Below are 26907 nucleotides of genomic sequence, written 5' to 3'. Positions count from 1 at the left end.
GGGATTGTCTCTTATCTGTAAGGTGGAGAATGTAAGATGAGGACTAATACATAGAGTTCCTTTTCTCACTTCATCTTATCAGCCTTATACCCAAAATATGAAACAACCTCACCCTCCCAAAGTGTGACAATTAGAAGAAACTTGTACTACCTTTGTTTTATATTCTCCATGCAAAAGTATTTGCAAACCTATTTCCTGTTTCCTATATATACTCTCCTTGGTAAATCCATACATGTATTTTAGAATAAAACAAGCTTTCACTAAATCTTCCTGCCATGTATTTCTTTTAGGATTTATTTTATGTGTATGTATTTCTGTAAGTGAATGCTGTTGCTGTATGTGTGCAATTGCCTTCAAGAGGCCAGTAGAGGGTGTTGGATCCACCTGGGCAGAGTTACCAACAGTTACAACATAGGTCCTGGGAACCAAACTTGGTCCTGTTAAGAGTACAGCAGGCACTCTTAACCTTCAAGATATCTCTCCAGTTCATGCTGGGTGCTGCCTTTAGTTCACAGAGGTTGCTTTTATCTCCTCAAGTCTTTCTATGCCCAGATGTCACTGGTTCTCATCCATGCCTTTGTTTATGTCATAAAACCACAAGAAGAGACCTGACTGAATCTTGCTAACAGTGTGCATCACAGAAATGACACCCTATCATCTTTGCTTTCCACTGCTTAGAAGTGAGTCAGTGATTCTGCTTATACTCTAGGGAGGGCATTATACCGTGAAGCAGAGGTGAGGAGTATTGTGGGTGCTCAAGTATCTAACTGTTATGGTATATCATCAGCTCTTATTGGCACTATCTTTAAAATCTGCCCTAAATCTAGAGCTGAGTGTGGTGGTGTGTGCTTGTCATCAGTCCCAGAACCTAAGGTGCAGAGGCAGGAAGATTGTGATTTTGAGGCTGCTGTAGGTACATACAGAGATCCTATCTCAAAAATAAAGAAACGTACAAATAAAAATCTGACTACTTTCACCCCTAGCGCTGCTTCCATGAATAGAAAAGGAAAAATTAAACTTGTAAAAATGATTTTTCTCTCTGTGGTTAACACTAGATGTTTGTAAGAGCCATGTGTGTCGTTTATGTGGTTTTATGCTTACCTTGCCATCATTTTCTGTCCTTGTGTGTGTATGTGTGTTCCCGTGTGGAAGCCAGAAGTCATTGTTGATTGTCGTTCTTAATTGCTCTGCACTTTGTTTTTTGAGACAGGATTTCTAACTAAAATATAGTGCATACTCAGCAAAACCTGGGGACTCTTCCTGTCTATGCCTCCACAGTGTTACAAGCACAACCTAAAGTTGTGTGACAAGCACTTGACTAACTGAGCCATGTCTTCAGCTCCTCATTCCCTTTTCTTTTCTTTTTCTTTCTTTTAAAAGATTTATTTAAGCCGGGCGGTGGTGGCACACGCCTTTAATCCCAGCACTTGGGAGGCAGAGGCAGGCGGATCTCTGTGAGTTCGAGACCAGCCTGGTCTACAAGAGCTAGTTCCAGGAAAGGCTCCAAAACCACAGAGAAACCCTGTCTCAAAAAACCAAAAAAAAAAAAAAAAGATTTATTTATTTATGAAAGCTATGAGCCTGTCATGTGGGTGTTGGGAACTGAATCCAGGTCCTCTGAAAGATCAGCAAGCGCTTCTTGTTAACTCTTTTAATTTATATTAGCCCATTATTCTTGTCTGTTAGCCACGTGACTCAGTACCTTTTTTGGCAAGGCAGTCACATCTTGCTTCCTCTACATCTGGGTCAGGACTCTTACTATATTCTTAAAAGCCATTGTTAGCCAGACATGGCTGTGTGTTGGCTCTGAGGGAAAAGTCTTCCCACTGTGTTATAGTTCAGAGGGGGAAGGTTTCCCCAAAACACGTATTATAGCTCTGCTCTGGAGAGGGGAATTTCTCTAATGCAGGTGTTAAAATCTGTAGGGAAAGGTATCCTGGCAGCTAGGAGCCAAGGAATACCACAAAGTCACACTACACAACAAACCTCACACAATAGATTTATTGGTAGAGAAAAACCTAGGAGGGTGGCTGCCTCTGCTTAGGAGAGAAGTTACAGAGAACTGAGCAGAAAACAGGGTTTATATAGCATTTCTTGGGAGGCGGGGGATGGAGCTTTCCAGGGTGGGGATTGGTGGGACTTGAAGTCCTGATCTTGGGGCGAGCCCAGGGATTGTTAGGATTTCAAGCTCAGGTCTTCAAGTCCTGAGTTTGGACTTTTCGCTCCGTAGGATGGAGTTTGGCTGCCTGCATCTGTAGGGGCTGTGCCTAGCCATTATTGCCAGGGTGGAGCCTGGCTGTTGGAGGTCCTCAGGAGCAGGGCCTGGCCACTCAAGAACCTCAAGGGACTTACAGGTTGTGCATGCCTATACTCCCAGAATTCTGGAAGTTTAGTCAGGAGGATAGTGAGTTAGGAGCCAGCCTGCTCTATATAGCAAAAAACAAAAACAAATACAAAAACTACACATAGAAAAAGCCTCCCATTAATACCATCCAGTTAAATATAATGGCCCTGTATCACCATTTAACCACTGTTTGCCATCCCCCATTCTATTTGTTTCTCTCTTGCCTTTGTGCTGCACTAACAGTCTTCTTTCTTTGCCCATGAAGCACCATGCGCATCCTGACTCCAGGGCTTTTGCACCACTGTTCCTTCTGTCTAGATTTTCTGTTGCTGTGCCTGAAGGCTGGTTTCTTCTCACTCTTATAGGTCAATCTAATTGTCTCACCAAGAGATCTTTCCTGACCGTCTGGTTCAGACAGGTTCTCCCTGTGGTTGTTTTTCATAGTTCTAAATTCCTTTCAAGCACTGCCACTTATCTTAAATTATGTGTATGTGTGCCCATTATTGCACATGCTCATTGTTGGGGCTTGATTCACTCTGTCAGCTCAGGACGTAGTTCATAGAAAGTGCTCAGGTGAGTACTTATAGCCACGCGGGGAGCAGGTGAATTCTTCATTTACTTCACATGTATTCTAGATGTATGTATTAATGGTACATTTTGTCTGTAAGCCTTTTTTTTTTTTAAATATTAGAGCATCTTTTCTATGTGTACTCAATCAAAACATGAGTTTTAGGGCTTTGTATATTTCATACAAATATTGGTATAGTCACAATTCTTGCTTTACTAATTGTGAACCAGCCCTGCTAAGTCATGCTGAACTGAGTTTTTTTCTTGCCAGCCGGGACACTTGTCGGGATCCCCACATATGTGCTTGTCCAGATCCCAGAACAATGGTCCTTAGAATTCTATATGCTGTTTTATTAATACTGTTCTTATATTTGCTTCATTTGTGCTGTGAGAAAAGGTAGCCTGTTTTCCAAGAATCTTTTGGGAGTTCACCTTCCCCAGATGCTGGGGACGTGCCAGCACTGAAGTGTCTGACAGGCCGTCCACTGACATGCTGACAAAGTAGGAACAAAATACATTAAGTCACAGATTAATAACCTCCATGTCATGGGACATGTTTGGAAACTTCTGTATTTCCAGTATCTTTCTGCCCTCTCAAGGTGTTGGCATGTGGTTTCAAACCTAGAAAGTTTTCAAAAATACCATCCAGTAAGAATTCTACGAAAGTGTTACAATGCTTTTCAATGTGCTTCTCCTGTCTGTATATTCAGATATGTATGGCATGCTATATGAGGTCAAAAGCTTGAGATTTCACATCTCAAGACATTTTTTTGTGTCTATTAAATTGATGGATTGAAATAATCTTATGTCCTCCCTTTTTTATTAATTAAATTTTTTCATTTATTTTACATCCCAACCACAGTTTCTCCTCCCCCCTCTCCTCCACTCCTCCTGTTTCTGTTCAGAAAGGGGCAGGCCCCCATAGGTGTCAATAAAGCATTGTATGTCAAGTTGAGGTGGGAATAAGCTCCTCCCTTTGCATTAAGGCTGGGCGAGGCAACCCAGAATGAGGAATAGGTTCCCAAAGCCAGCTCAAGCTTTAGGGTCAGGCCCTGATTCCACTGCTAAGAGTCCCACAGATAGACGAAGCTACACAACTGTCATATGCAGAGGGCCTAGGTCAGTCCCGTGCAGACTCCCTAGCTATTGGTCCAGAGTCTCTGAGCTCCCATGAGCCCAGGTTAGTTGTTTTTGTGGGTTCTCTTGTGAAGACTTTAACCTCCTCTCCCCCATGTGCATCCCTAGCTCATACAACACGTTTCCTGGAACTCCGCCTAGTGCTTGGCTGTGGGTCTCTGCATTTGTTTCCATCAGTTACCGGATGAAGGCTCTCTGATGACAATTAGGGTAGTCACCAATCTGATTACAGGAGATGGCCAGTTCAGGCGCCCTCTCCAGTGTTGCTAGGGGACTCCTAATGGAGTCTTAGACAGCTAAGATGCCATAAGACTTAGCTGGGGCCATCCTTGTGGATTCCCCTGGCACCAGATTGCTCCCCATCAAGATACCTCTTTCATTACTCTTGTCCTCTGTCTCACCCCAACGTGCCCAATTTCATCCCTCATGCGCCCCCTCCAGTGTACCCAGGAGATCTCTCTCTCTCTTTTGTGCTTTTTTATTTTATTTATTTATTTATTTGCTTTAGAAATGGTTTCTTTGTAGCTTTAGAGCCTGCCCTGGAACTAGCTCTTATAGCCTAAGCTGACCTTGAACTCACAGAGATCCGCCTGCCTCTGCCTCCCGAGTGCTGGGATTAAAGGTGTAGTCACCACCATCCAGCAGGGGATCTCTTCTTTTTACCTTTCCCTAGGAAATCCATGCATCCCTGTTTGGGCCTTTTGTTACCTAGTCTCCCTGGTGTTGTGGATTATAGCGTGGTATCCTTTACAGCTAATATTCATTTGTGAGTGAGTACATACCATGTTTGTCTCTCTGGGTCTGGGTTACCTCACTCAGGATGATTTTTTTTTTTTTTATCAAGTTCCATCCGTTTGCCTGCAAATTTTTTTTTTTTTTTTTTTTTTACAGATGAGTAATATTCCATTGTGTAAATGTACCACATTATCCTTTCTTTGGTTGAAGGGCATCTAGGTTGTTTCCAGGTTCTGACTGTTACAAGTAATGCTGCTATGAACATAGCTGAGCAAGTGCTCTTGTGGTATGGTTGAGCATCTTTTGGGTATATTCCCAATATTGGTATAGCTGGATCTTGAGGTAGATCGACTTAACAATTTTCCAAGAAACTGCTGTATCAATTTCCAAAGTTTCCGTATAAGTTTGTATTTCCTCCAGCAGTGGAGTAGTGTTCAGTTACTCCACATCCTCTCCAACATAAGCTGTCATCAGTGGTTTTGATCTTATCTCTTCTGGCAGGTATAAGATGGTATCTCAGAGTTATTTTGATTTGTATTTCCATGGTGGCTAAGGATGTTGAACAATTCTTGAGTGTATCTTGACCATGTTAGATTCTTCTGTTGAGAATTCTCTGTTTAGATCTGTACTCCATTTTTAAATTGGATTATTTGGTATTTTGATGTCTAGTTTCTTCAGTTCTTTATACATTTTGGAGATCAGCCCTTTGTCGGATGTGGGGTTGGTGAAGATCTTTCCCCATTCTCTAGGCTGCTGTTTTGTCCTTTTGATAGTGTCTTTTGCTTTACAGAAGCTTTTCAGTTTAATGAAATCCTATTTATTAATTGTTGATCTCAGTATTTGTAAAACTGGTATTCTATTCATAAAGTTGTCTTCTGTGCCAATGTGATCATGGGTACTTCCCACTTCCTCTTTTATTAGATTCAGTTAATTGGACTTATGTTTAGATCCTTGGTCCTCTTGGACTTGAGTGTTGTGCAGGGTGATAGATATGGATCTATTTGCATTCTTTTACATGTTGACATCCAGTTATACTGGCACCATTTGTTGCAGATGCTTTTTCTATTGTATAATTTTGGCTTCTTTGTAAAAAAAAAAATCAGGTGTTCATAGGTGTGTGGATTTGCATCCGGGTTTTCAATTCTATTCCATTGATCCACCTGTCTTTTTTCATGCCAATACCATAAGGTTTTTATTACTATTGTTTAAAATCCAGGGATGGTGATGTTTCCAAAAGTTCCCTTATTGTTCATAATTGTTTTATCTATACTGTTTTTTTTTATTTTTCCCTATGAAGTTGAGTATTGTTCTTTTGAGGTCTGTGAATTGTTTTGGAATTTTGATGGGGATTGCATTGAATCTGTAGATTGCTTTTGCTAAGATTGCCATTTTTACTATATTAATCCTACCTATCCATGAGCATGGGAGATCTTCCCATCTTCTGATATCTTCTCTAATTTCTTTCTTCGAAGACTTAAAGTTTTTGTCATACAGGTGTTTCACTTGTTTGGTTACAGTTAGTTACTCACAGATATTTTATATTACTTGTGACTTTTGTAAAGGGTGTTGTTTCCCTGATTTCTTTCTTTCTTTTTTTTTTTTTTTTTTTTTTTTTTTTTGATTTTTCGAGACAGGGTTTCTCTGTAGCTTTTGGTTCCTGTCCTGGAACTAGCTCTTGTAGACCAGGCTGGCCTCGAACTCACAAAGATCCACCTGCCTCTGCCTCCCGAGTGCAGGGATTAAAGGCGTGCGCCACCACCGCCCGGCTCCCTGATTTCTTTCTTAGCCCATTTATCATTTGTATATAAGAAGGATACAAGACTATTCTTGTATCCAGCCACATTACTGAAGGTGTTTATTAGCTGTAGAATTTTACCAGGAGCTCCCAGGGGTCACTTGTGTATACTGTCATATCTGCAAATAGTGAAAGTTTGACTTCTTCCTTTCCAATTCCAATGTTTTCTTCACATGTTAGATTATTTTGGGAGGGGGGCTCTTGGAGGAATTTATTGATTTTGTTTTTCATTTTTTTGTTTGTCTTTTCCTTGATTTCTCTGAGAGAATTTTTCATTTCCTCTGTAAGGGCCTCTATCATCTTCATAAGTTTGTGTAAGGTCATTTTCTTATGCTTCAGCTGTGTTGGAATGTTCAGATCTTGCTGTCGTAGAATCACTGGGTTCTGGTGGTGTCTCAAAACCAAAACACCACTTGACAGTGAAACCCAACCAATAAAGAGTGGAAAAGCTGAGAAAGTCATAGCAGGAGGACTGTGATGACGCGTCAGCTTGTGCACAGGCTCGGCACGAAATCAAAATGGGATGTGAATGTTAGGAACATGGACACTGCAAGTTGTAGAGCAAAACTAGGAGAAGAAATGGGATTGGGAATGTGAGTACTAGAGGTTTCAGCTTCAAAGCAGAGAGCTCATAGAGCCTAAACCACATAGTATATACTGCTGAAACTTCAGCGAGTGATTGTGTTAATTAAATAGTTTGATAAAAGCAGTGAATAGTAATTATCAGAACAAATTGAAATAATTTTTATCTACTTTTAAAATAAATATTCCAAAATATGCAAGTTAAATACCAATTTATGTGTTAGTCACACTTAATAGATGTTTCCATTTAAATTAATTATAAGTTTGCTTCAGATGGTATATACTAAGAAGAAAAAGTTCAGAGAAAAAAAAGCTAACAAATACCAGTTCATTCTCCTCTGTCCATGTCAGGAAATAAAAGTTCCCAAGTGCAGAAGAAGGCCTTATGTTCTGCTCGGAGACAATCATGGTCCTGATGTTAGTGTCACTTGCTTTAAATAGATGTAAAAATGTGGTAGTCCTAGTAATTCATACTTATGAATCTGTTTGCCTATCTTGTGATATTCTCTAATACAAAGCTTCATCAACAGACATTATGTTTAGTCTTTATAAAAATTATATTCAATGCATTGCTTCCTTTGTTTTTTTTAGACAGTGTCTAACTGTGTGGCCCTGTCTGGCCTGGAGCATGCTCTGTAGACCAGGCTAGCACCTGCCTCTGCCTCCTGAGTGCTGATATTAAAGATGCTCTGCATATTGCTTCTTTAGCTTAGCATTATTTTAGAGATTTATTTTGAGATGTTTCTCGAATGTTTTTGATGTTTTTGTTATCTATACAACTTATTTATTAATAACAACAATTTATTAATCAATTTCAATAGACATTTGTTTCCTTTTTACTAGCATGTTTTGATAAACCTCTTTCCTATTTTTGTTGCTTTTATGTGCTGGTATGCAAAAGACAGTGTTTGGGAGTTGGGTTTCTCTTTCCGCTATGTGGGTTCTAGGGATTGAATTCAGGTTTTCATGTTTGGCAGCAAGTACCTTTACACAACTGACCCTTCTTACCAGCCCTTGTATTGGGTTTTGTTAGTGGTGGTTGGTTGGTTGGTCCCCCTCCTCCCCACACAGACAGGATCTCCCTACTGCCCTGACTGGCCTGGAATTATATAGAATCACTGAGATACATCTGTTTCTGCCTTCTGGGTGCTAGTATTAAAGGCATTTGCCACCATGTCAGCCCTTGTTTTTTTTGTTTTTTGTTTTTCTTTTTGGTGGTGGTGCCCAGGATTAGGCAACTAACACTCTGGCAGTATACTGCCTCACAGACCTATTTAGTTTTTGAAGCAGGGTCTTACAATATTTTTTCAAGCTGGCCTGCAATTCACTTTGTAGCCTGTATGGGCCAAGAACTCACTGCACTCTTCCTGCATCAGCCTTCTGCTACTGGGATTACAGGCACAGCCACAGTGCCCAACAGTAAATCTAGTCTTATATTCTTTTATTTTTATTTATGTGTATAGTCACTGTGTGTATGAAACCTGAGTGTAGTTGCTGTTGGAGCCAGAGAAGGTGTCAGATCCTTTGGAGCTATAGTTACAGGCAGTTATAAATTGCCCAGTACCTGAGAACCAAACCTTGCTCCTCTGGAGCAAGCACTCTTAGCCCCCAAACCATCTCTCCATTCCCAGTTTTTTTTTTTCCCTAAACTTAGATTATATGGGTAAACATAAGAAACATTTACTTAAGGTAACAAAGAAACAGTGGCGTTGATTTCTCTTTGTACTTTGATTTCTTTTCAATTTTATAAACATTAAGACTTTTAAAATTTAATTTAAGCTTTTGCCCCTTTGTATATATGTATTTTGTCAGTCTTCTGTCTGTAAATGTATAGTAAGATGTTTGTAATAATATTTCCTTACTGTTAGTATTATTTCTGGGTGATGGAGTGTCACCTCATCCTTAAACCCTTTAGCTTATTTATTGTACTGATTGTATTTTTTCATGAATTTTATAATAGCAGTAGGGGAATTGTCTTAGTTACTTTTCTTTTGCTATGGTTAAAATGCCATAACCAAGGTGACTTGTTAAAGAAAACACTTAATTGAGCTTTTAGAGGGTTTGAGTCTGTGATGCAGAATAAAAGCATAGTGGCAAGAAAAACTGAGAGCTCACATTTTGATCCAAAAGAAGGGAGAAAAAAAGAGTACACTGGGAAAGTCTTAACCTCAAAACCCGCTCTGAGTGACACCTCCTCCAACAAGGCCATACATTCTAATTCTTCCTAAACAGTTCCACCAATTGGAGACGAAGTACTCAAATATGTGAACCCATGGGGGCCATTCTCAAACGACCACAATGTGTTTTCTTTTTTAAAAAAATGACTGTTTTAATTGATTGTGATTACTCAGTAGTATATGAATAAGCATGAGGTGCAGGCAGGACTATAACTTATTTCTGTTGGGGGCACACAACTATATGAGTCTGTACACTTGTGCATGAGCATATGAATGGAGGCCAGAGGCCAACATCAGGTGTCTCTGTTTGTTGTTTGGCACTTTTCTGGTTTGAGACAGGATCTGTCACTTAACTTAGAACTCATACTTTTGGATAGACTGACTGGCCAGCCCCATGGGACCTGCCCGCACCCTTCCACCACTGCGATTGGAGTTGCAGAGAGGTGACTCCACACCTGGCTTTTATAGGAGTGCTAAGGATCTGAAGTTAGACTCTCATGATTGCCCAGCAGGTATTTTTCCTACTGAGCCATCATCACTCCAGCTCTACAAGTATTTTTATTTTGTATTTTAGCTTTCTTGAACAATTGATTAAATCAAAAGAAATACTGATATTAAAATATTTATTCTTTGAAAATTTCATACACATATAATCTTGATATCTACCCCAAATTCTCCCTTCACTCCCTCCAGGTCTCCCCAGTGTGTGTGCATGCTTATGCATACACACGTTAGTTCTCTTTTTCCACTGTGTGGGTCCCAGTGATAGAATTCAGGTGGCCAGGCTTGTGCAGCAAGCACTTTTACTCACTGAGCCGTACCTGCTCAGTTATTTTCTTTTAGTTATTATCCCCTTGTCGGTACTTGCCTTCAGTTTGTCATTAAATGAGTAGAAGTTATTGTGAGCTATTAAGTCCCTTCATAGCAGAAACTCCCATGGCTTAGATGTTATATAGAAGAGGTTGGCAGGAGGCTACAGAAGCTCCAAGTAGATGTCTGTATCCCAGGGTTGTGTAGTCGGCCTCCCCGTTGTGAGTTATCACATGCTCAGTGGGCCCAGATATAAAGTATGCTTGCGAGAATAGCATGTACCTACCTCCCTATATCCCTGGTTGTTTACTGAAAATCTTTGAACTGGATTGTATCATAAATAGAAGAATGCAAGATGTTCTGTTTTGTCGTTTGGGTGAAAATATGGTCTGTTTATTTTGTAGGTATGACCTGACTTCTAGGGAATGGCTTCCATTAAACCATTCTGTGAACAGTGTGGTTGTAAGATATGGTCATTCTTTGGCATTACATAAGGTAAACTATCTCAACTCTTTACCAAGCAAGAAATCCAACTCTTCCTGTTCCTTTATGTCGTTGAGTCTTCAGCTTTGATTTTAATTGGTATAAACTTTGGTGTGGTGGGGGTAATTGGAAGTTGAAGTTGGAACTATTTTAATCTGTGGTATTATACTGGGGTACTATGATTACAGTGCCAAGTGGTTAAGAACCCCATGCCTGTTAGCAAGTGTAGCCACATTGCGATATGACTGAGTCATCTTTTTTATTTCCTTGTTTCTGTGCATATGTTGTAGGATGAGGCAACATCCTTTATTACTTTATTTTTCAAGTAATTTAATTCTGTAACACACTTCATGTGAAGAAGGTGTTTTAAGAGAGAAAAGAATGTGATTTTGCCGGGCATTGATGGCACACACCTTTAGTCCCAGCACTAAGGGGAAGCAGAGGCAGGTAGATCTCTGTGAGTTTGAGGTCAGCCTGGTCTACAAGAGCTAGTTCCAGGGCAGCCAGGTCTGTTACACAAAGAAACTATATATATATATTTTTTTCAACAAAATAAATCATATATATTATATATTCACTGAAAAGTACATTTTCTCATACTTCTTAAGCTAAAAATAATAATGATGTTGTAAGCCAATCTTTTTCTGTTCTCAGATATTATTTTTTTAAAAAGATTTATTTCTATTTTATGTGTATGGGTATTTTGTCTGCTTGTGTGTCTGTGCATGCTGTTCCACCAGATGCCGAAAGAGGAGGTCATAAGAACCCCAGGAAGTGGAGTTACATACAACTGGTTGTCAGTTACCATGTGGGTTCTAGGAACCAAACCCTGGTCTTCTCTAAGAGCAGCAACTGCTCTTAACTGCTACACCATTTCTCCAGCCCTAGATTTGAATTTTTAATGATTTTTAAAATCCTGTTTACATCTTTCTTGTAGGATAAAATCTATATGTATGGAGGAAAAATCGATTCAACGGGGAACGTGACCAATGAGTTGAGAGTATTTCATATTCATAATGAATCATGGGTATTGCTAACACCCAAAGCCAAGGAGCAGTATGCAGTAGTTGGGCACTCTGCACACATTGTTACACTGGCAACGGGCCGTGTGGTCATGTTGGTCATCTTTGGTCATTGCCCACTCTATGGATATATAAGTGTTGTGCAGGAGTATGACTTAGGTATGTACATTTTTCTCTAGTGATTGCACCGTGAATATCCCATTAAAAACCCTACCCTTGTTATTTGGACAGTTTAAAAAATTCAACCTAACCTTGATCCAGTACTTTGCCTTGAAGTAGTTAATATCAGTATGTAACTGGTAAGATTCAGGTTATTGATGTTCCTGTGTAACAAATATTTGTTACTGTCAGTTTGCCAAAGATAGCCAGAGATAGCACTAAATGCTTTAAGTACCAAAATAAGCATAATGAAAAACAATAATAAGCACACTAAAATAATTTTTGGATAGTCCTTTAGTGTTATTTTACTTTAGAGTATAATCTTTCCTTGGGTTTAATTGTATTGTTTTTTTTTTGTTGTTGTATATAGGAGTGTCAGAATTGAAATTTAAATAAAGTAGTCCTATAAAGTACATCTAAAGATCATTAAAATATATCTGAAAATTATAAGGAATCACTGAAGATCATAGGGAATTAAATGTCGATTTGAGAGATATCTGAATCTTTAAAAATTTGTTCTTTGAAAGTTTCATATATGTATCCAATGTATGTTGGATTTCTCCATCCATCTACCCTAGTCTTCTTCCCAACATGCCTCCTTCCCAGACGTATATCCTCCTTTTGAGGGCTAACATACTGAGTCCAGTTAATGCAGCCCATATGCATAGTTGTGGGGTCATCCACTGGGACACGAACCATATAATAGTATCCCTAAGGAAAAATGACTCTTCCTGCTTAAGACCAGAGCAGCCTTCTACTGCCAGAAGTTTCTCAGTTGTAGGCGGGGTTTTGGCAACTCCTCCCTGCTAGATTCTGGAGTTTTTAACTTGCTTAGTTTTGTGCAGTTCCTGTGCAGGTAACCATAGCTGCTGTGAGTTCATGTGTGCAACAGCCATGTCATGCTCAAAGGACAGCATTTCACAGACATTCTCTTCATCCTCAGGCTCTTACCTTCTTTCCAAGATGTTCCCTGAGTCTTGGGGCAGAGGTGGATGCCTACCTTTCTGTGCCTGAGACTCCACCACTTATTCTCAGCACTTTGAACTAACCACTGCCATTACAATAGAAGCTGCTGCTGCTGCTTCTTCTTCTTCTTCTTCTTCTTCTTCTTCTTCTTCTTCTTCTTCTTCTTCTTCTTCTTCTTCTTCTTCTTCTTCTTCTTCTTCTTCTTCTCTCCTCCTCCTCCTCCTCCTCCTCCTCCTCCTCCTCCTCCTCCTCCTCCTCCTCCTCCTCCTCCTCCTCCTTCTCCTCCTCCTCCTCTTCTTTTTTGTTTTTCGAGACAGGGTTTCTCTGTAGGTTTTGGAGCCTGTCCTGGAACTAGCTCTTGTAGACCAGGCTGGCCTGGAACTCACAGAGATCCGCCTGCCTCTGCCTCCCGAGTGCTGGGATTAAAGGCGTGCACCACCCCCACCCCCGGCATTAAGAAGCTTCTTTGACCACAGCTCAGAGTAGCACAGATTTCCCTACATAAACACAACAATTATTCATAGAGCATTTGACAACGTGACTTTAGAAAAACCAAATCTATATGTTCTCTTTAGTCTATGACTTCCTTAGCCATGAGTTTTGGTCATGCTTACTGTATCAGGCATGAATTCCCTCCTGTGGAGTAGCTCTCAAATCTAATTTAAGAGACTGGTGTTTACTCACCTTTGATGGTCTTGTCACTCTTGCATCAGGGGGTACATCTTTGCTTTTCAAGTCAGTATTGTAGAATTCAGGGTCCAGCATTGGGTAAGACCATAAATAACTTCTTTCCATCAGTAGCTTGCATACCTTACTGTGACAGCTAGCCAGCAAGGACGGCATTTCTTGGTCTGTTCAAGATTGGTTCTCCATATCCTACAACCAAAATATGCAGTGTCTTCAGCAGTAAGAGTCTACCATGTAGTTATAGTGAGCAACCAAGAGCATGGCAATAGCCTATATTATTTCAGATACCTCTCAGAGTAGTAACCTGTAGGGAGGTAGCCTGTGACTGGCACTGAGATTTTGAGTTAACAAAAACCTTACAGGCTTTTACAAGGTTTCTCCATGTATCCTTAGTTTTCATTAACCCAGCTCTTGTTTCTCCTTTTTCCCACACCCCATTTTCCACTACTTAAACATTTGTCATCCAGTGCCCCCTAACACCACTTCTTTCATATCATTGTGCTTTACTATGCCCTCTAATAATAATCCTTCTTCCTCCTCCTCCTTTTTTTAATTGTACTGGGGATTGAACCCAAGGTCCTTGTGTTAGACCAACACTGCCACTAAGGTAGGTCCCCAGAACCTTTTCTTTTGAGATGAGGTCTTACTAAGGTGTTGTGGCAGGCCTTGCGCTTGTCATCCACCTGCCTCATTTGCCTAGTACCTGGGACTCTAGGCCTGCACTGGCCAGGCCTGGCTAGCTGCCCTTCATTATAAATAAGATGAAAGTGTAGCCTGAACGTCCTTCTTTTGCTCTAACCTCTTTAGACTTTAAACTAATGTTTAAATAGTTTAAATTATTTAATGTTTAGTTAGAAGAGGAGACTGCAACATTGACTTTCACTGGTTTTTTTTTTTTTCTTTTCCAGAAAAGAACACATGGAGTATAGTGCATACTCAGGGAGCTCTTGTGCAAGGGGGCTATGGTCATAGCAGTGTTTATGATCACAGGACCAAGGCCCTGTATGTTCATGGTGGCTACAAGGCTTTCAGTGCCAATAAATACCGGCTTGCAGATGACCTCTACAGATACGATGTGGATACCCAGATGTGGTGGGTGCTTTTCCTGGAGCTTTCCCTTGGTGGCCTAGAGTCTGTCCAGCATTGTGTGTAACAAAGTTAGGAAATAAATACAGTAAAAAGTGCGTAGTATTTATTTTGTTTATGTCTGTCAGCTTTTCTGTTGTTAGGATAGTTAGAAAGTGCTTAGTGTTGTGGACCGATTCCAGTTCTCACCCACTGGATTCTACTATAGATTCCTCTCCAGAATTCTCAGGAATAGAGTTGTGCTGATTTTATATAGACTTAAAAAGCATGTCCTTTCTTTTTTCCTTTTTGGTGTTGGGGAATCAAACCCAGGGCTTTACACATGAGTGGTCTGCACCATCATCAGTCAATATACTGTTTAACTTTTGTCTTGAAGACCAAAGTGCCATTGTTGGGGTCCTTTGCTGGTTTTATCCTTTGAAACATCAAACAGGATGAGCTCATACCTGATAATTTCCCTTACTCTGAGCTGTAGCGCAGCCTGTACTTTTAGAAAATGTAAATAAATCTGAGTTGTGAAATAATTATAAAACATGGGTCTCCACCTCTGTCTCCCCCCCCCACACCACTCAGCCTATACAATTGGAAGGTCTGATCTCTAGCTTTTGCCGTAGTAATAAAATATTAAGCATAAATTTTGATCTGAAATTTTACATAATTTTTACCTGGAAACTGGAATTATAGAGCCATAGGGTGTGAACATTTTAGGTCTCTTATAGTTTCCTAAAATTCTTACAAACTTTTATGAATTTTTTAAGTAAATGGCTTATATATAGGGGTTTTGCACATTTGATGCTGAAGTTATAAAGTTATACATGTAAATTGGCAGATAGATAAGTATTCTTCTAAAACTAACCTTGTATTTATTATTTTTAAATAAACTCAAAAGGACCATTCTTAAGGACAGCCGATTTTTCCGTTACTTGCATACAGCTGTGATAGTGAGTGGAACCATGCTGGTGTTTGGAGGGAACACACACAACGACACATCCATGAGCCATGGCGCCAAATGCTTCTCCTCGGACTTCATGGCCTACGACATTGGTAAGTTTTCCAAAGATGTTTTAGCTTCAGGCGTATTTCTTTGCCTGTGAGCAGCATTGAGGATTGATGTTAAAATAATTGCTCTATTTGGAAGAAGTCCAGTCAGGTAGTAGTAGTGGTGCACACCTTTAATCCCAGCACTTGGGATGCAGTGGATCTCTAAGTTGGAGGCCAGTCTGGTCAACGGCTCAAATTCCGTAACAGCTAGAGCTACACAGAGAAACCATGTCCTGAAAAACGTGAATGAAAAAAAAAATGAGTAAATAAAATTAAAAAATAAAGAAGTCCCAAGTAGTAGAATTTATATTTATTTGAGTAAGGTTATACATTTTTTGAAAAGCATTACTTTACATTAAACTGCATTAAATTCTTTTTAAAATCATTTTTGTTAATTGCTTGGATTATTTTTTAAGACTGATTTAACTGGTATCTCCTTTCTTATAACTGCCTTACGTAGAAGTGGTGTGTAGTTGTAACCACAAGCGTCATGTTAAGTTTGATGAGGTATGCATTAGCTATGTGCCATTTTCTAGAAACCTGTCTTCACACATGCTTTTGATGTGGATGTATGTGTGACCAGAAGGGGGCAGTGTTGATTTATTCCTGGAAAATAAACATCTAATGTTCGTTTATATAAATACCATCAGATATTCTTTTGTTTTTGTTTTTGCTTTGGCCTGGAGCTTATTACATATTCAAGCTGATCTTGAACTCAGAGAAATACTCCTGCCCCTGCCTCCTGAGAGCTAAGATTAAAGGTGTGTACCACCACACCTGGCTAGATGTTCGTTTAAAAAATTATTCTTATTGTGGCAAAATGCACATAATAACACTCACCACCTTAGCGTCATAAGTGGTTTAAGTGAGCTGAGTATATTCATGCTGTATCACCATCCATCTGCATGCCCTTAAGTAATAGTCCCTCTCTTCATCCTCACTGCAGCCTCTTGAAATCACATTCTTCTGATCGTCTCTGTGATTTTCACTAGTCTAGGTCAGGTGTTCATTTTAAAAAATCTTGTTTATTTTTATTTTATATGTATGAGTATTTTGCCTATATGTATGTTAAGTACACTGTGTGTTCAGTGGAGGTCAAAAGTAGGCATTGGGGTCTTTGGAACTGGAATTACAAATAGTTATGAGCTGAGATGTGGGTGCTGGAACTACACCCAAATCCTCTGCAGTTGCTCAGTGAGTGTTCTTGGATTATTTTTTAAGACTGATTTAAAAAGCCATCTTGCTAGCCCTAGGTCTTTGTTCTTTAATAGATATGGCTGTGCTAGACACTGAGCTTTTTTTTTTTAAGATTCATTATATATATATATATATATATATATATATATATATATATAGTGTTCTGTCTGACTGTATGTGTGCCTGCATGCCAGAAGAAGTCATCAGATCTGATTATAGATGATTGTGAGCCGCAATGTTGCTGAGAATTTAATTAGGATCTCTGGAAGAACAGTCAGTGATCTTAACCTCTGAGCCATTTCTCCAGCCCGCCACTGAGCTTTTAAGTTGAGAATGATGGATACATTAAGTCAATTTTTCTTCAAGTTGAGGAAGCAGAGAAATGAGCAGGTGCTGGGAAGACAGAAATAATAGCCTTGGGCATGCTGTGGTGAAAGCTGCAGGGTGGTTGGAGGCTGTAAGGACAGAGGTAAAAAACTAATGAGTTAGAGGAAGGATCTCTGGGGGAGGAGATAAGAGGTCCAGGGATCTTGCTATACTGTGGTCCCAGAGAAAGAGGCAAGGTTAACTAGGTAGGGTCTGTTCTCCCTGTGAGGAAGATAGGGTTGAGGTTTAGCAGGAAGGCTGCTGCTGTTGAAGCTGAGTGAAGGTGTGGCTGGATTGAGAGCCTGCATTTGCTGTCTTCAGAGTGAGACAGTGAACATGAGCAGGTTCTGCAGTGGCAGTGGACGTGACCATCCACCAGAGAAACTGGAGCAAGAGCCATGCAGAGGGGAGTCAGGAGATCTGAGGGAACAGGAAAAGACGAGGCATTACATAAGGTTTAATAGAATTGTTTTTATTTTCCACCTATATTTTCCCATGGTTATGATTAAACAGTTCAGTATAGAGACAAGTAGAAAACAGTTGTGAACCTGGCATGGTGGTGCATGCTTTTAATTCCAGCACTTGGGAGGCAGAGGCAGGTGGATTTCTGAGTTGGAGGCCAGCCTGGTCTACAGAGAAAATTCCAGGACAGCTAGAGCTACACAGAGAAATCCTGTCTTCAAAAACAAACAAAAATAAAAAATTTGTGAACCCTTGTGTTTTGCCAACTTCATTGACTATAAAATTGCCTTTCCCCCTTTTCTTTGTGTGTGTGTGTGTTGAGACAAGATTTTACTCTGTTGGAAGTCTCAGAGTTGCTGTGTAGTTGTAATTGAGGCTCACCTTGAGCTCCTTATCCTCCTGTCTCCACCTCCCCTAGTGCTAGGATTAGAGGTGTGTACTTCATGCCCAGCATTAAACTTTATTTATTTGCTTATTTATTTTTGGTTTTTCAAGACAAGTTTCTCTGTATTGCCCTGGCTGTCCTAGAATCTGCTCTATATACCAGGCTGGCCTCGAACTCACAGAGATCACCTACCCGTGTGTCTCAAGTGCTGGGATTAACAGTGTGAGTCACCACCGCCCAGCTGCATTAAAAATTTTAAATTAGAAAATATCTTGGCGGGCTGGAGATGCACCTCAGCAGTAGGACGCTCACTTGCCATACACATGGCCCTGGGTCTGATCCCTAGCACCACAAAGAAGAAAAAAATTCAAGACTAAAGCAGACGTTCTGGTGGGTAAAAAGGCAGACAGTAGAGTAGTGACAATCACAGGGGTTGCCGTGGGAGTTACATACATTCATTGAAGTATCTCTGTGCGGTGCTTTTATTTCATGCCTTGAAATGTTGCTGCTGCTACTTCTGTTGTTGTCCTTTACACATAATAGTGTAACTAGAAAGGAAGAAGAGCGTGTTTTATAAGGCTGTTGCTGCAGTCTTTTTTTTTTTTTTTTTTTTTTTTTTGGAGATGGAGTTTCTTTTTGTAGTGCTGACTGTCTGGAGCTCACTGTGCAGACAGGCTGGCTTGAACTCACAGATCCTCCTGCCTCTGCCTCCTGAGTGCTGGGATCAAAGGTTATGCCACTACACCTGGCCTGCATTCTTCTTTGCGAAGACTGTCCGTTCCTGTTGACTACAAATGACAATCTTTTCTGAAATGTGTTTTTCTTGCCCTTAGCTTGTGACCGATGGTCAGTGCTTCCCAGACCTGATCTCCACCATGACGTCAACAGATTTGGGCACTCGGCAGTCTTGCACAACAGGTAATTAGAAAGCTAAGGTTGTGTTACTGTCTTACATCTTATATTCTTTTTTATATCAATTTTCTAAAAGTTGTATCTGAATGGAAAGAGGTTTGGGGAGAAAAAAGGAGAGAGGTCAGTTTAAGTACAGGATATGATAAAAGGAACAGGGCCAAAGAGATTGCGGAAACATAATGAGGTTCAAATCTGCTCTGCGTCAAAGTGTGTGCTTAGGAACACCTTTCTGACCAGCAGAGCTCCTCATCCATCTGGCCCAGGCAAGCTTAGTCTAGTCAGAGGACTGGGACTGTAGCCCAGTAGAAGATTTCTTACCTGACAGAGTTCCGATCCCAGCACTGTGCCTTCCTCAGATGCAGCCTTTACCATAAAGGACACACAGAATGATCACTTTACTTGTTCATTTAAAGTGAGCTTTAAAGGTTGAGAAACTAAATAGCCTGCTGATGTTAACTTTTCTCATTTTGCTGCTATTATTTATTGGAAGCCAGCAGAGACCAGCTCTGCTAACTTTCTTCCAGGGTTTGGTTAGGTTGCTTCAGCATAGCGAAAGGGATCTTAGGATGATTCTAATTTGAGGGAAAGGATCACACGTTTGTAGTTCCAGTCATATCTCTATTGTTCTGCTCTAATTCTGATTTTCTTGCCCTAATTGTCTATAATTTCTTAGCTCTTAATTCTCTGTCTCAATTCTAATTCCAATTCCAATTCTCTATTACACACCTCTGTTCCAATTCATTTGTGTTCTAATTACTCTACATTCTTTTTTCTTCTTTTACTTCATTTTCCTACATTCTTTATCCTTCTACATTCTTTTTTTAAAGATTTATTTATTATGTATATAGCATTCTGCCTGCATGTATGCCTGTACACCAGAAGGGCACCAGATCTCATCATAGATGTCTGTGAACCATCCTGTGACTGCTGGGAATTGAACTCAGGACCTCTGAAAGAGCAGCCAGTGCTCTTAGCCTCTAGCCATCTCTCCAGTGCCCCCCTTCTACATTCTTTACTCTTCCAATCTTATTTCTTCCACTGTTACGAATTTCCAAGGAAATGTACACCTTTCATTAACAACTTGTTAGTAATAAAATATTACAAGGAAAGTTCTCAGGGACACAGGCACTCTTTGACGATACATAGCAGACCTTATCAGCTAGTTGCAGGGATGGGGAGGTTCCGGCCATCTCTTAAGGTAGCCACTACAGGTTATAAAGGGAGAAAACTAAACCTTTGCTAGAGCTAAGAAAAAGGCAAAGAATATGTATATTATTTTATGTTTCTTAAGTGTGAGCAATAATACCTAGACATCGTCAGTCAGGTGCTGTTGCTCTCTTGAAGGACTGTGACATAACAAGGACACCTGCCCTACTGCCCAATTCATCATGAATCTTTGAAGGACTTAGAGCTAGCAGAGCCAGACACCTGCTCTTCCGCTCTGTGAAGTTCCTCCTATGCTCTCTCCGCAAGGACCTTCATCTGGCCTAATCATCCTGTCAGGGGTTAGAGAGAACAGGCTTCTAAGTTTTTTGTTTTTTGTTTTTAATTGCAGTGTGAGACAAAAGGTTTGACTGTCGTTTTTATATGCCAGTATACACAGTTTGGGGAAAAGTCATCCTACCAACAGAACACGGGAAAACTGTGCCCAGTGTGAGGAACACACTGCAGGGAAGCATGCTACCACACAGGAGAATCTGCAGTTTGAGACAGCCCAGCCAGTCAAGGCACTGTGAATTTAACCTCCACAAGATATGCAAATCTCTGGTGGGTTGGCCTTCTAAATGCCAGCTGATCTACTGCGTCACCATGCAGATCCCATGAATTATTACTGCTTTCTGCTTCCCCCTTTAAAGTTCAAAGTTTTATAAATCCTACTAGGTGGTGGTGACATACGCTTTTAATCCCAGCACTCTGTGAAGCAGAGGCAGGTGGATCTCTGTGAGTTTGAGGTCAGCCTGGTCTACAAAGTGAGTTTCAAGACAGCTAGGGCTGTTACACAGAGAAACTCTATCTCGAAAACAAAGCAAAATCCCCAGAAAGTCAAAGTTATATAAACCCTAAAACTATTTAAATACTGTAATGTTTATATATTAGCTTAGGTTTTCAATTTTTTGGTTAAATTACTTGTATTAGGAAAAATACAAAAGTGATATTCTGGAATTGGGAAGAATTGACCATTTAGAAGCTAGATATTGGGAAAAGGTGATATATTTAACCACATGATTAGTTAATGTTTTATAAGTATTTAGGGTTTTGTGGTGGGAGTATTTTTAAATTACTATCTTGTTAACTTGAGTGTTATTTTGAATTGCAGTCTGATTGTTTCCCTCAGAAAAGGTCCTAAGTTCCTCTTGAGGTTTTCACCTGGCGGCAAACATCAGGCCACCTGGCCTTGCTGGTGGCTGGCTGTCTTCTCTCTTCATGTGTGTGTTCTTGGTGCTCTCCTAGCACAGGGTTAGGCACATTGTGGGCATTTGCTAGGTGAAAGTATACTAATATATATCTAATTAATAATATCAAATGAGTGAAGCTTCTGTTAAAACAGTTATAAGTTTTACACAAACTTGGAGAAGTTGACAGTTTGTCATAAATGTGTAGTTAAGCCATGAATCAAAATCAGGAATAGCTCTCTGGATTACAGTGTTTTATTTTGTGTAATTCTTGTGGTGTGTTGAATTTCAGGCAGGATTGGAAGAAGTGGGGAATGGTAGAAGGTCATGGTTGCAGTTTAACTGTATAAAATAATTTGCTGAAGGAGAAACTTTGATTTCTTGGTATCATTTAGCAAGCAGAATTTGATCACCCATGTCTGACTTAATTGTTCTAGTTGTGTTTTAAGAGAGATCGAAGGACAGAAGGCTGTGAGACTGTGAGGCTTCTAAATGGAGAGACAGCATTTATCTTAGTTGCCTTCTCCAAGCCTCTTGGAAGGCTCTCCCACCCTCCCAGAGCTATCAGGTGATCTAAGGTATTCAGAACTGTAGAGGCACCAGCTGTGCTCAGGTGAAGCCGCGGGTTTATTAACTGAATCCACTTGGTTCATGGCAGACTCAGGAGCCAGTAGCAAGGTCAAAAATGAATCCTAGAGTTTTTCTTTTTGGTTATCATCTGGTTTTTGGATATTGTAATGAATACAGAGCCACACAATCACTATGCTTTGTTTAGTCCTTTGTTGATTTGGAGAGAAAAGTTGAAGACCAGTGCAGTGAGTTAACCAGATTCTTCATTGTGGATTAGTATTAAACTTGCTTGGTGACCTAGGACATGAGAATTGGGAGAGCTCCTTGCCTATTGCAGTCCAGAAGTAACAGAGGAGGTTTCTTTTGAAGGGCAAATGTCATTATGAACTTGGATTTAAAGAATTTGATGTATTTCATTTCATTCTAGTGTAGTTCTTAACTCTAGCTAATGAGCATCCTTTCGTAGTAGCACTTGAGTCTGACAACCCTGGTATGTCTCTACTGTACATGTTACAAATGCATTGTAAGTATTTCTTGACCTAGACATGAAATTAGATTTTTCTCTAGGAAGGTCTAGTTTGGGAAGGAATGAAAGGGAGTAGGGAAATGGTAGGGCATTGTTTTGTTTTGTTTGTTTAGCTTGGGGAAGAACATCTAATTCAGACATATTCTGCTTTTCTAAGAGTGAGTTTTAAGCACACAATCCAAGGCCTAGTTTTTTCCATTGTCACTAAATTGGTCTTTTAAGAATACAGGTTGGTCAAGCAGGGTAGCTCATGCCTATCAGCCCAGCACTCAGGTGTCTGAGATAAGAGGAATTCTTCGAGGTTGAAAGTCCTAAGATTTAGGCCAGTCTAGGCTATAGAGTTCTAGGTGAGACCCTATCTCCATCAAGCAAAAGCAAGTTAAAGAAATACTGTTTTTGTAAAGGGGAATAGATTATGTGTGTGTCAGACCCTTTTTTTCCCAATAAGATAAATGGCTACATAATCCATGTATTTTTCTCTGCGTTGCTCACTCCTCCACCATTCATACACCCAACAATATATACTGAAGATCACTCTGTGGCACTGTATCTATGTGATTTCTAGAAAAATGACTTAAGGCTTAAAAGCATAAATGTGTAGTTTTGTTTTCAATAGTTGCCAGAATCCCTTATGTGGATTTCTACAATCTTATATGCCCAGCAGCAGTGTATGAATTAGCCTATTGCCCTGAAGTCTCATCAATTCAAATATTATATAACATTTGTTACTTTTTTCTTTGCTAGTTTGATAGGTTACAAATAGCCCAACAATGTGCTTCTAATTTGCATTTCTCTGTGACTAAAATCAATTATTTCTTCATATGCATAATGACATCTGCATTAATTTTTCCTGCATACTAATTGAAGTATCTAACCCACGGAATTCCTTTAGTCTTTTATGGACCTTGACTCAGGCAACCCCAGGACTCATGGCTTCCATACAAAAAGGAATCTCAGGACTAACCAGTATGTTGCACAGTTGGACTGTTCAGAGATTTAAAAGGAAAGTGCTCAGGGCAAGAATAAAGCTGAGTACGGCTTCTAGACAAAGAGCCACACTTCAGACTGCATATAGGTTTCGGGATTTTATTGTGCAGCATGTTTCTATGGGACCCTTCGTCTGTTCTCTCTGATAACTGAGGTTAGAGGTGGCACTGGAGGTGCATTAGATGGCATTACAGACTGGCAAGATAAAACCAGGCACTGTTAGAGGTTTAGGACATGGTTTTTCTTTAAATGGGGCTTCTTGTAAGAATCCTAGAAAATGCTGGGTTATATCAAGGAATAGGGAAAGACCTTAAGCAGTTATTCATTGGCGTAGAATTCTTGCTTTCTCAGTTGGCTAAAGTCTTCAGAACTATTTTTCCTATCTATAATTTTTTCTCACTCTCCATTCTCTTTATTTTTTGTGTATGTGTGTGTAATCGTGTGTGCATGTGGGTCCCCACAGGGGAAAAAAGAAGGAGGTAGGTCTCCTGAAACTTAGAGTTGTAGATGTTTGTGAGCTTCCTGTTGTGGGTGCTAGGAACCAAACTCTGTTGCTCTTGATTGCTGAGTCAGCTCCAACCCCCAGAATCTTATCTTTTCCTACTAATAGAAGATGCCATTTCAGCTCCAGGGACTATAACACCTTCTTCTGGCCTCAGTGGACATCCATCTGCATGGAGACACACACATATACATATAATTAAAAATAAATATTTTTAAAATGCCACTTTCCCTGTGTACTAATTTTCCATGTGCAGCACATTGGCAGGTAAATTATTGAAATTATTCTGAGTGATCACAAACCAGGATGGAAGATGAAATTTGACAGAATGGATGATAGTAATGGTTTTTGAGGCTTTGAAATAATTTCTTAGAGCACTTAAATTTATTTATTTATTTATTTATAATGTGGGTGGCAGCATGTGAGTGGTGTAGCACACATATGGAAGTCAGAGGTCAACTTTGTGAAGTCACTTCTTTCCTTCCACCTTTATATGGTTTCAGGGATTGAACTCAGATTCTCCAATTGTGTGGCAAGTACTTAACCTGCTGAACCATTTCACTGGTCTTCTCAGAGGATTTTTAATACTTACAAGTTTTCTAAAGACTGACAGTCAAAAGTTTAAGACAGGTATATAAAGATCCTAGCATGTGGGAGGCAGAAGCAGGAAGATGGTCCCAACGAAAGGGCCAGTCGAGTCTATGAAAGTTCTAGACTAGCAAGGGCTACACAGTGAAACCTGTCTCAAAAATTTCAAAGCCAGCAACCAAAAGCAGCCCTATGTCATATATGTGTTGTGTGTGTTTTCAGTATATTCCTTCTCTCTTTCCTCTCAGTACCATGTACGTGTTTGGCGGCTTCAACAGCCTCCTCCTCAGTGACGTCTTAGTCTTCACCTCGGAGCAGTGTGGCGCCCATCGCAGTGAGGCGGCTTGTGCAGCAGCAGGACCTGGGATCCGGTGTCTGTGGGACACACAGTCGTCTCGATGTACCTCCTGGGAGCTGGCAACTGAAGAACAAGCAGAAAAGTTAAAATCAGAGTGTTTTGCCAAAAGAAGTATGTTTTTTTCTACTTAGAATTTAAAGATCTAATTTTATCTGACTTGTGAAGGAACTTAATATCCATGCACTTTTATGTTCACCTTGTTCTCTGGTTATTTCTTATTAATGAGTCTTGCGACTCCTGGAAGCTGTTAGCAGGTTATAAAGCTTTCCAACGTTACACAGGCTTTGTGTAACAATTCCAGGACTGAAGTCTTGCTTTCTGGTGGAATTTTGGTTTGGTTTTGGGTTTTTGAAACAGGGTCTTGTTCTATAGCTCAAACTAGCCTCAAATTTCTTGTGATCTTCCTTCCTCAGCCTCCTGAATGCTGGGATAATAGGCATGTACCACCAGCCCTACCTGTGAAAATTCTGATGGTGGAAGTGTTACATACTTTCTTTGTTCAGTGTAGTAGCCACTAGCAATCTGCTGCTATCAGATAACTTGAAATGGGGCTAGTCTAACTAAGGGACTGATTGTTCTATTTGTTTGGTTGGTTGATTTACTTTAAAAGTACACGTAAAGCCGGGCGTGGTGGCGCACGCCTTTAATCCCAGCACTCGGGAGGCAGAGGCAGGCGGATCTCTGTGAGTTTGAGGCCAGCCTGGTCTACAAAGAGCTAGTTCCAGGCCAGGAACCAAAAAAAAAAAAAAGTACATGTAATGAGCCAGATATAGCAGCACATGCCTATAATCCAAATATTCAAGAGGCTGAGACAAAAGCCAAAACCATCAACAATAAAAGAATTGTATGTGGTTATTGGCTGCTGTATTGTTGATGAAGGTCTAATGTTAAGGATAAGAATGGGGATCACATACAGAAAATTGTTCTGGTAGAACAGTGGTAGAGCTGCTATCCTCACTAGGTATTTCCAGTTCCTTTAGCTGGATACAGCAATACAGAATGACAGATGCACTAAGGTCCCTGCTTCACGAGCCCCTGAGCTGGTCTTGTTATTTTTGTCTCTTATCTACTTGCTTAGTGGTTTCCTCAAGCACTACTTCACCAAATCAGTGAAGTAACATCTATAAAAGTCCTTGGAAAAATAGAAAGAGTGCCTCCAAGATAGTTTGCTTGTATCAATCAATTTAAAGTACGAGACTATATTACTTACCTAATAAGACACAGGCAGGTGCTGGAGTTAACATGGTAGTTATATTGGATAGACTGCCTTTGTTTTCCTGTTATGTGCCAAATAAAGTTGTGCAACAGTATGAGACCATTCTGTTGATTGGAATTTTGGTTCATTGATAGAAAACAGATTACCAGAAGCTGTTAGGAGTTCTAACTTTCCCAAAACAGAATCAATAGAATAACCAATTTTAAAAATTCAACTTAAATGTTAGTGTATTGGAAATATATTTCTTAGGTAGTTCATATGAGCCCATTAGTTATGTCTCGCTTTCTGGGTATACCTAATCCTGTTGTAATGATCTTGACAGGAAAAACAGCCTAAGATACAAACTTACCAGGAGAGTTTCTGTGACATTAGGCCAGTGGCCTCTCTTCCTGCTTGTTGGTGTCATGTCTGTGAGATGGTTTAGCACGTGGGGCAGCATGGCTTTGTAGCTTCTCATTTGGGGATTAGTGGGAATTATGTCAAGTCTATAAAGGTGGAAGTTCTGAAACCCACAGTCTTGAATTCACGTGTGTATAGAGTACAATTAGCAAGTGTTTCCTGTGGGGTTCTTGGGCACTGGATATGCCTGCACCCAGATGTGCCTTGTATTTGTAGCTAGGAAGAACGTCTTGGTCTCTTGTATTACTTTCCTTGGCTTCTGGGCAGCTTGTGGTGTTAATTCTATTGCTAGTTAATATTTGTCCTGAGAAGAAAAGAGCATTCAAAAGCCCAGATCTTCCATTATGTCTTAGAATTGCTACAAAAGTAATTAACAGACCTTTGCTTTTTACTTTCTGTGTACTTTTCAGGGGATAGTTACAAAATAGTACTTTTCAGATTGTCTGCTTATATCT

The 26907-nt window shown here is 40.1% G+C and overlaps 1 protein-coding gene across 2 annotated transcripts in view; it reads left to right on the top strand.

Annotated features, from left to right (window-relative positions):
* Positions 1-26907, top strand: part of Atrn (attractin) — a 140481-nt gene that overhangs the window by 39087 nt on the left and 74487 nt on the right. For both annotated transcript variants that reach the window (XM_057780243.1, XM_057780245.1), the window contains exons 7-12: positions 10552-10642; positions 11568-11811; positions 14373-14556; positions 15440-15594; positions 18835-18919; positions 24728-24948. In XM_057780243.1, coding sequence (XP_057636226.1) covers positions 10552-10642; positions 11568-11811; positions 14373-14556; positions 15440-15594; positions 18835-18919; positions 24728-24948 — 980 coding nt within the window. The remainder of the gene's footprint in view (positions 1-10551; positions 10643-11567; positions 11812-14372; positions 14557-15439; positions 15595-18834; positions 18920-24727; positions 24949-26907) is intronic.

The sequence above is a fragment of the Chionomys nivalis genome, chromosome 9 (assembly GCF_950005125.1).
Source record: "Chionomys nivalis chromosome 9, mChiNiv1.1, whole genome shotgun sequence".
Taxonomy (NCBI): Eukaryota; Metazoa; Chordata; class Mammalia; order Rodentia; family Cricetidae; genus Chionomys; species Chionomys nivalis.
This window is presented reverse-complemented; position numbering and strand designations above follow the sequence as displayed.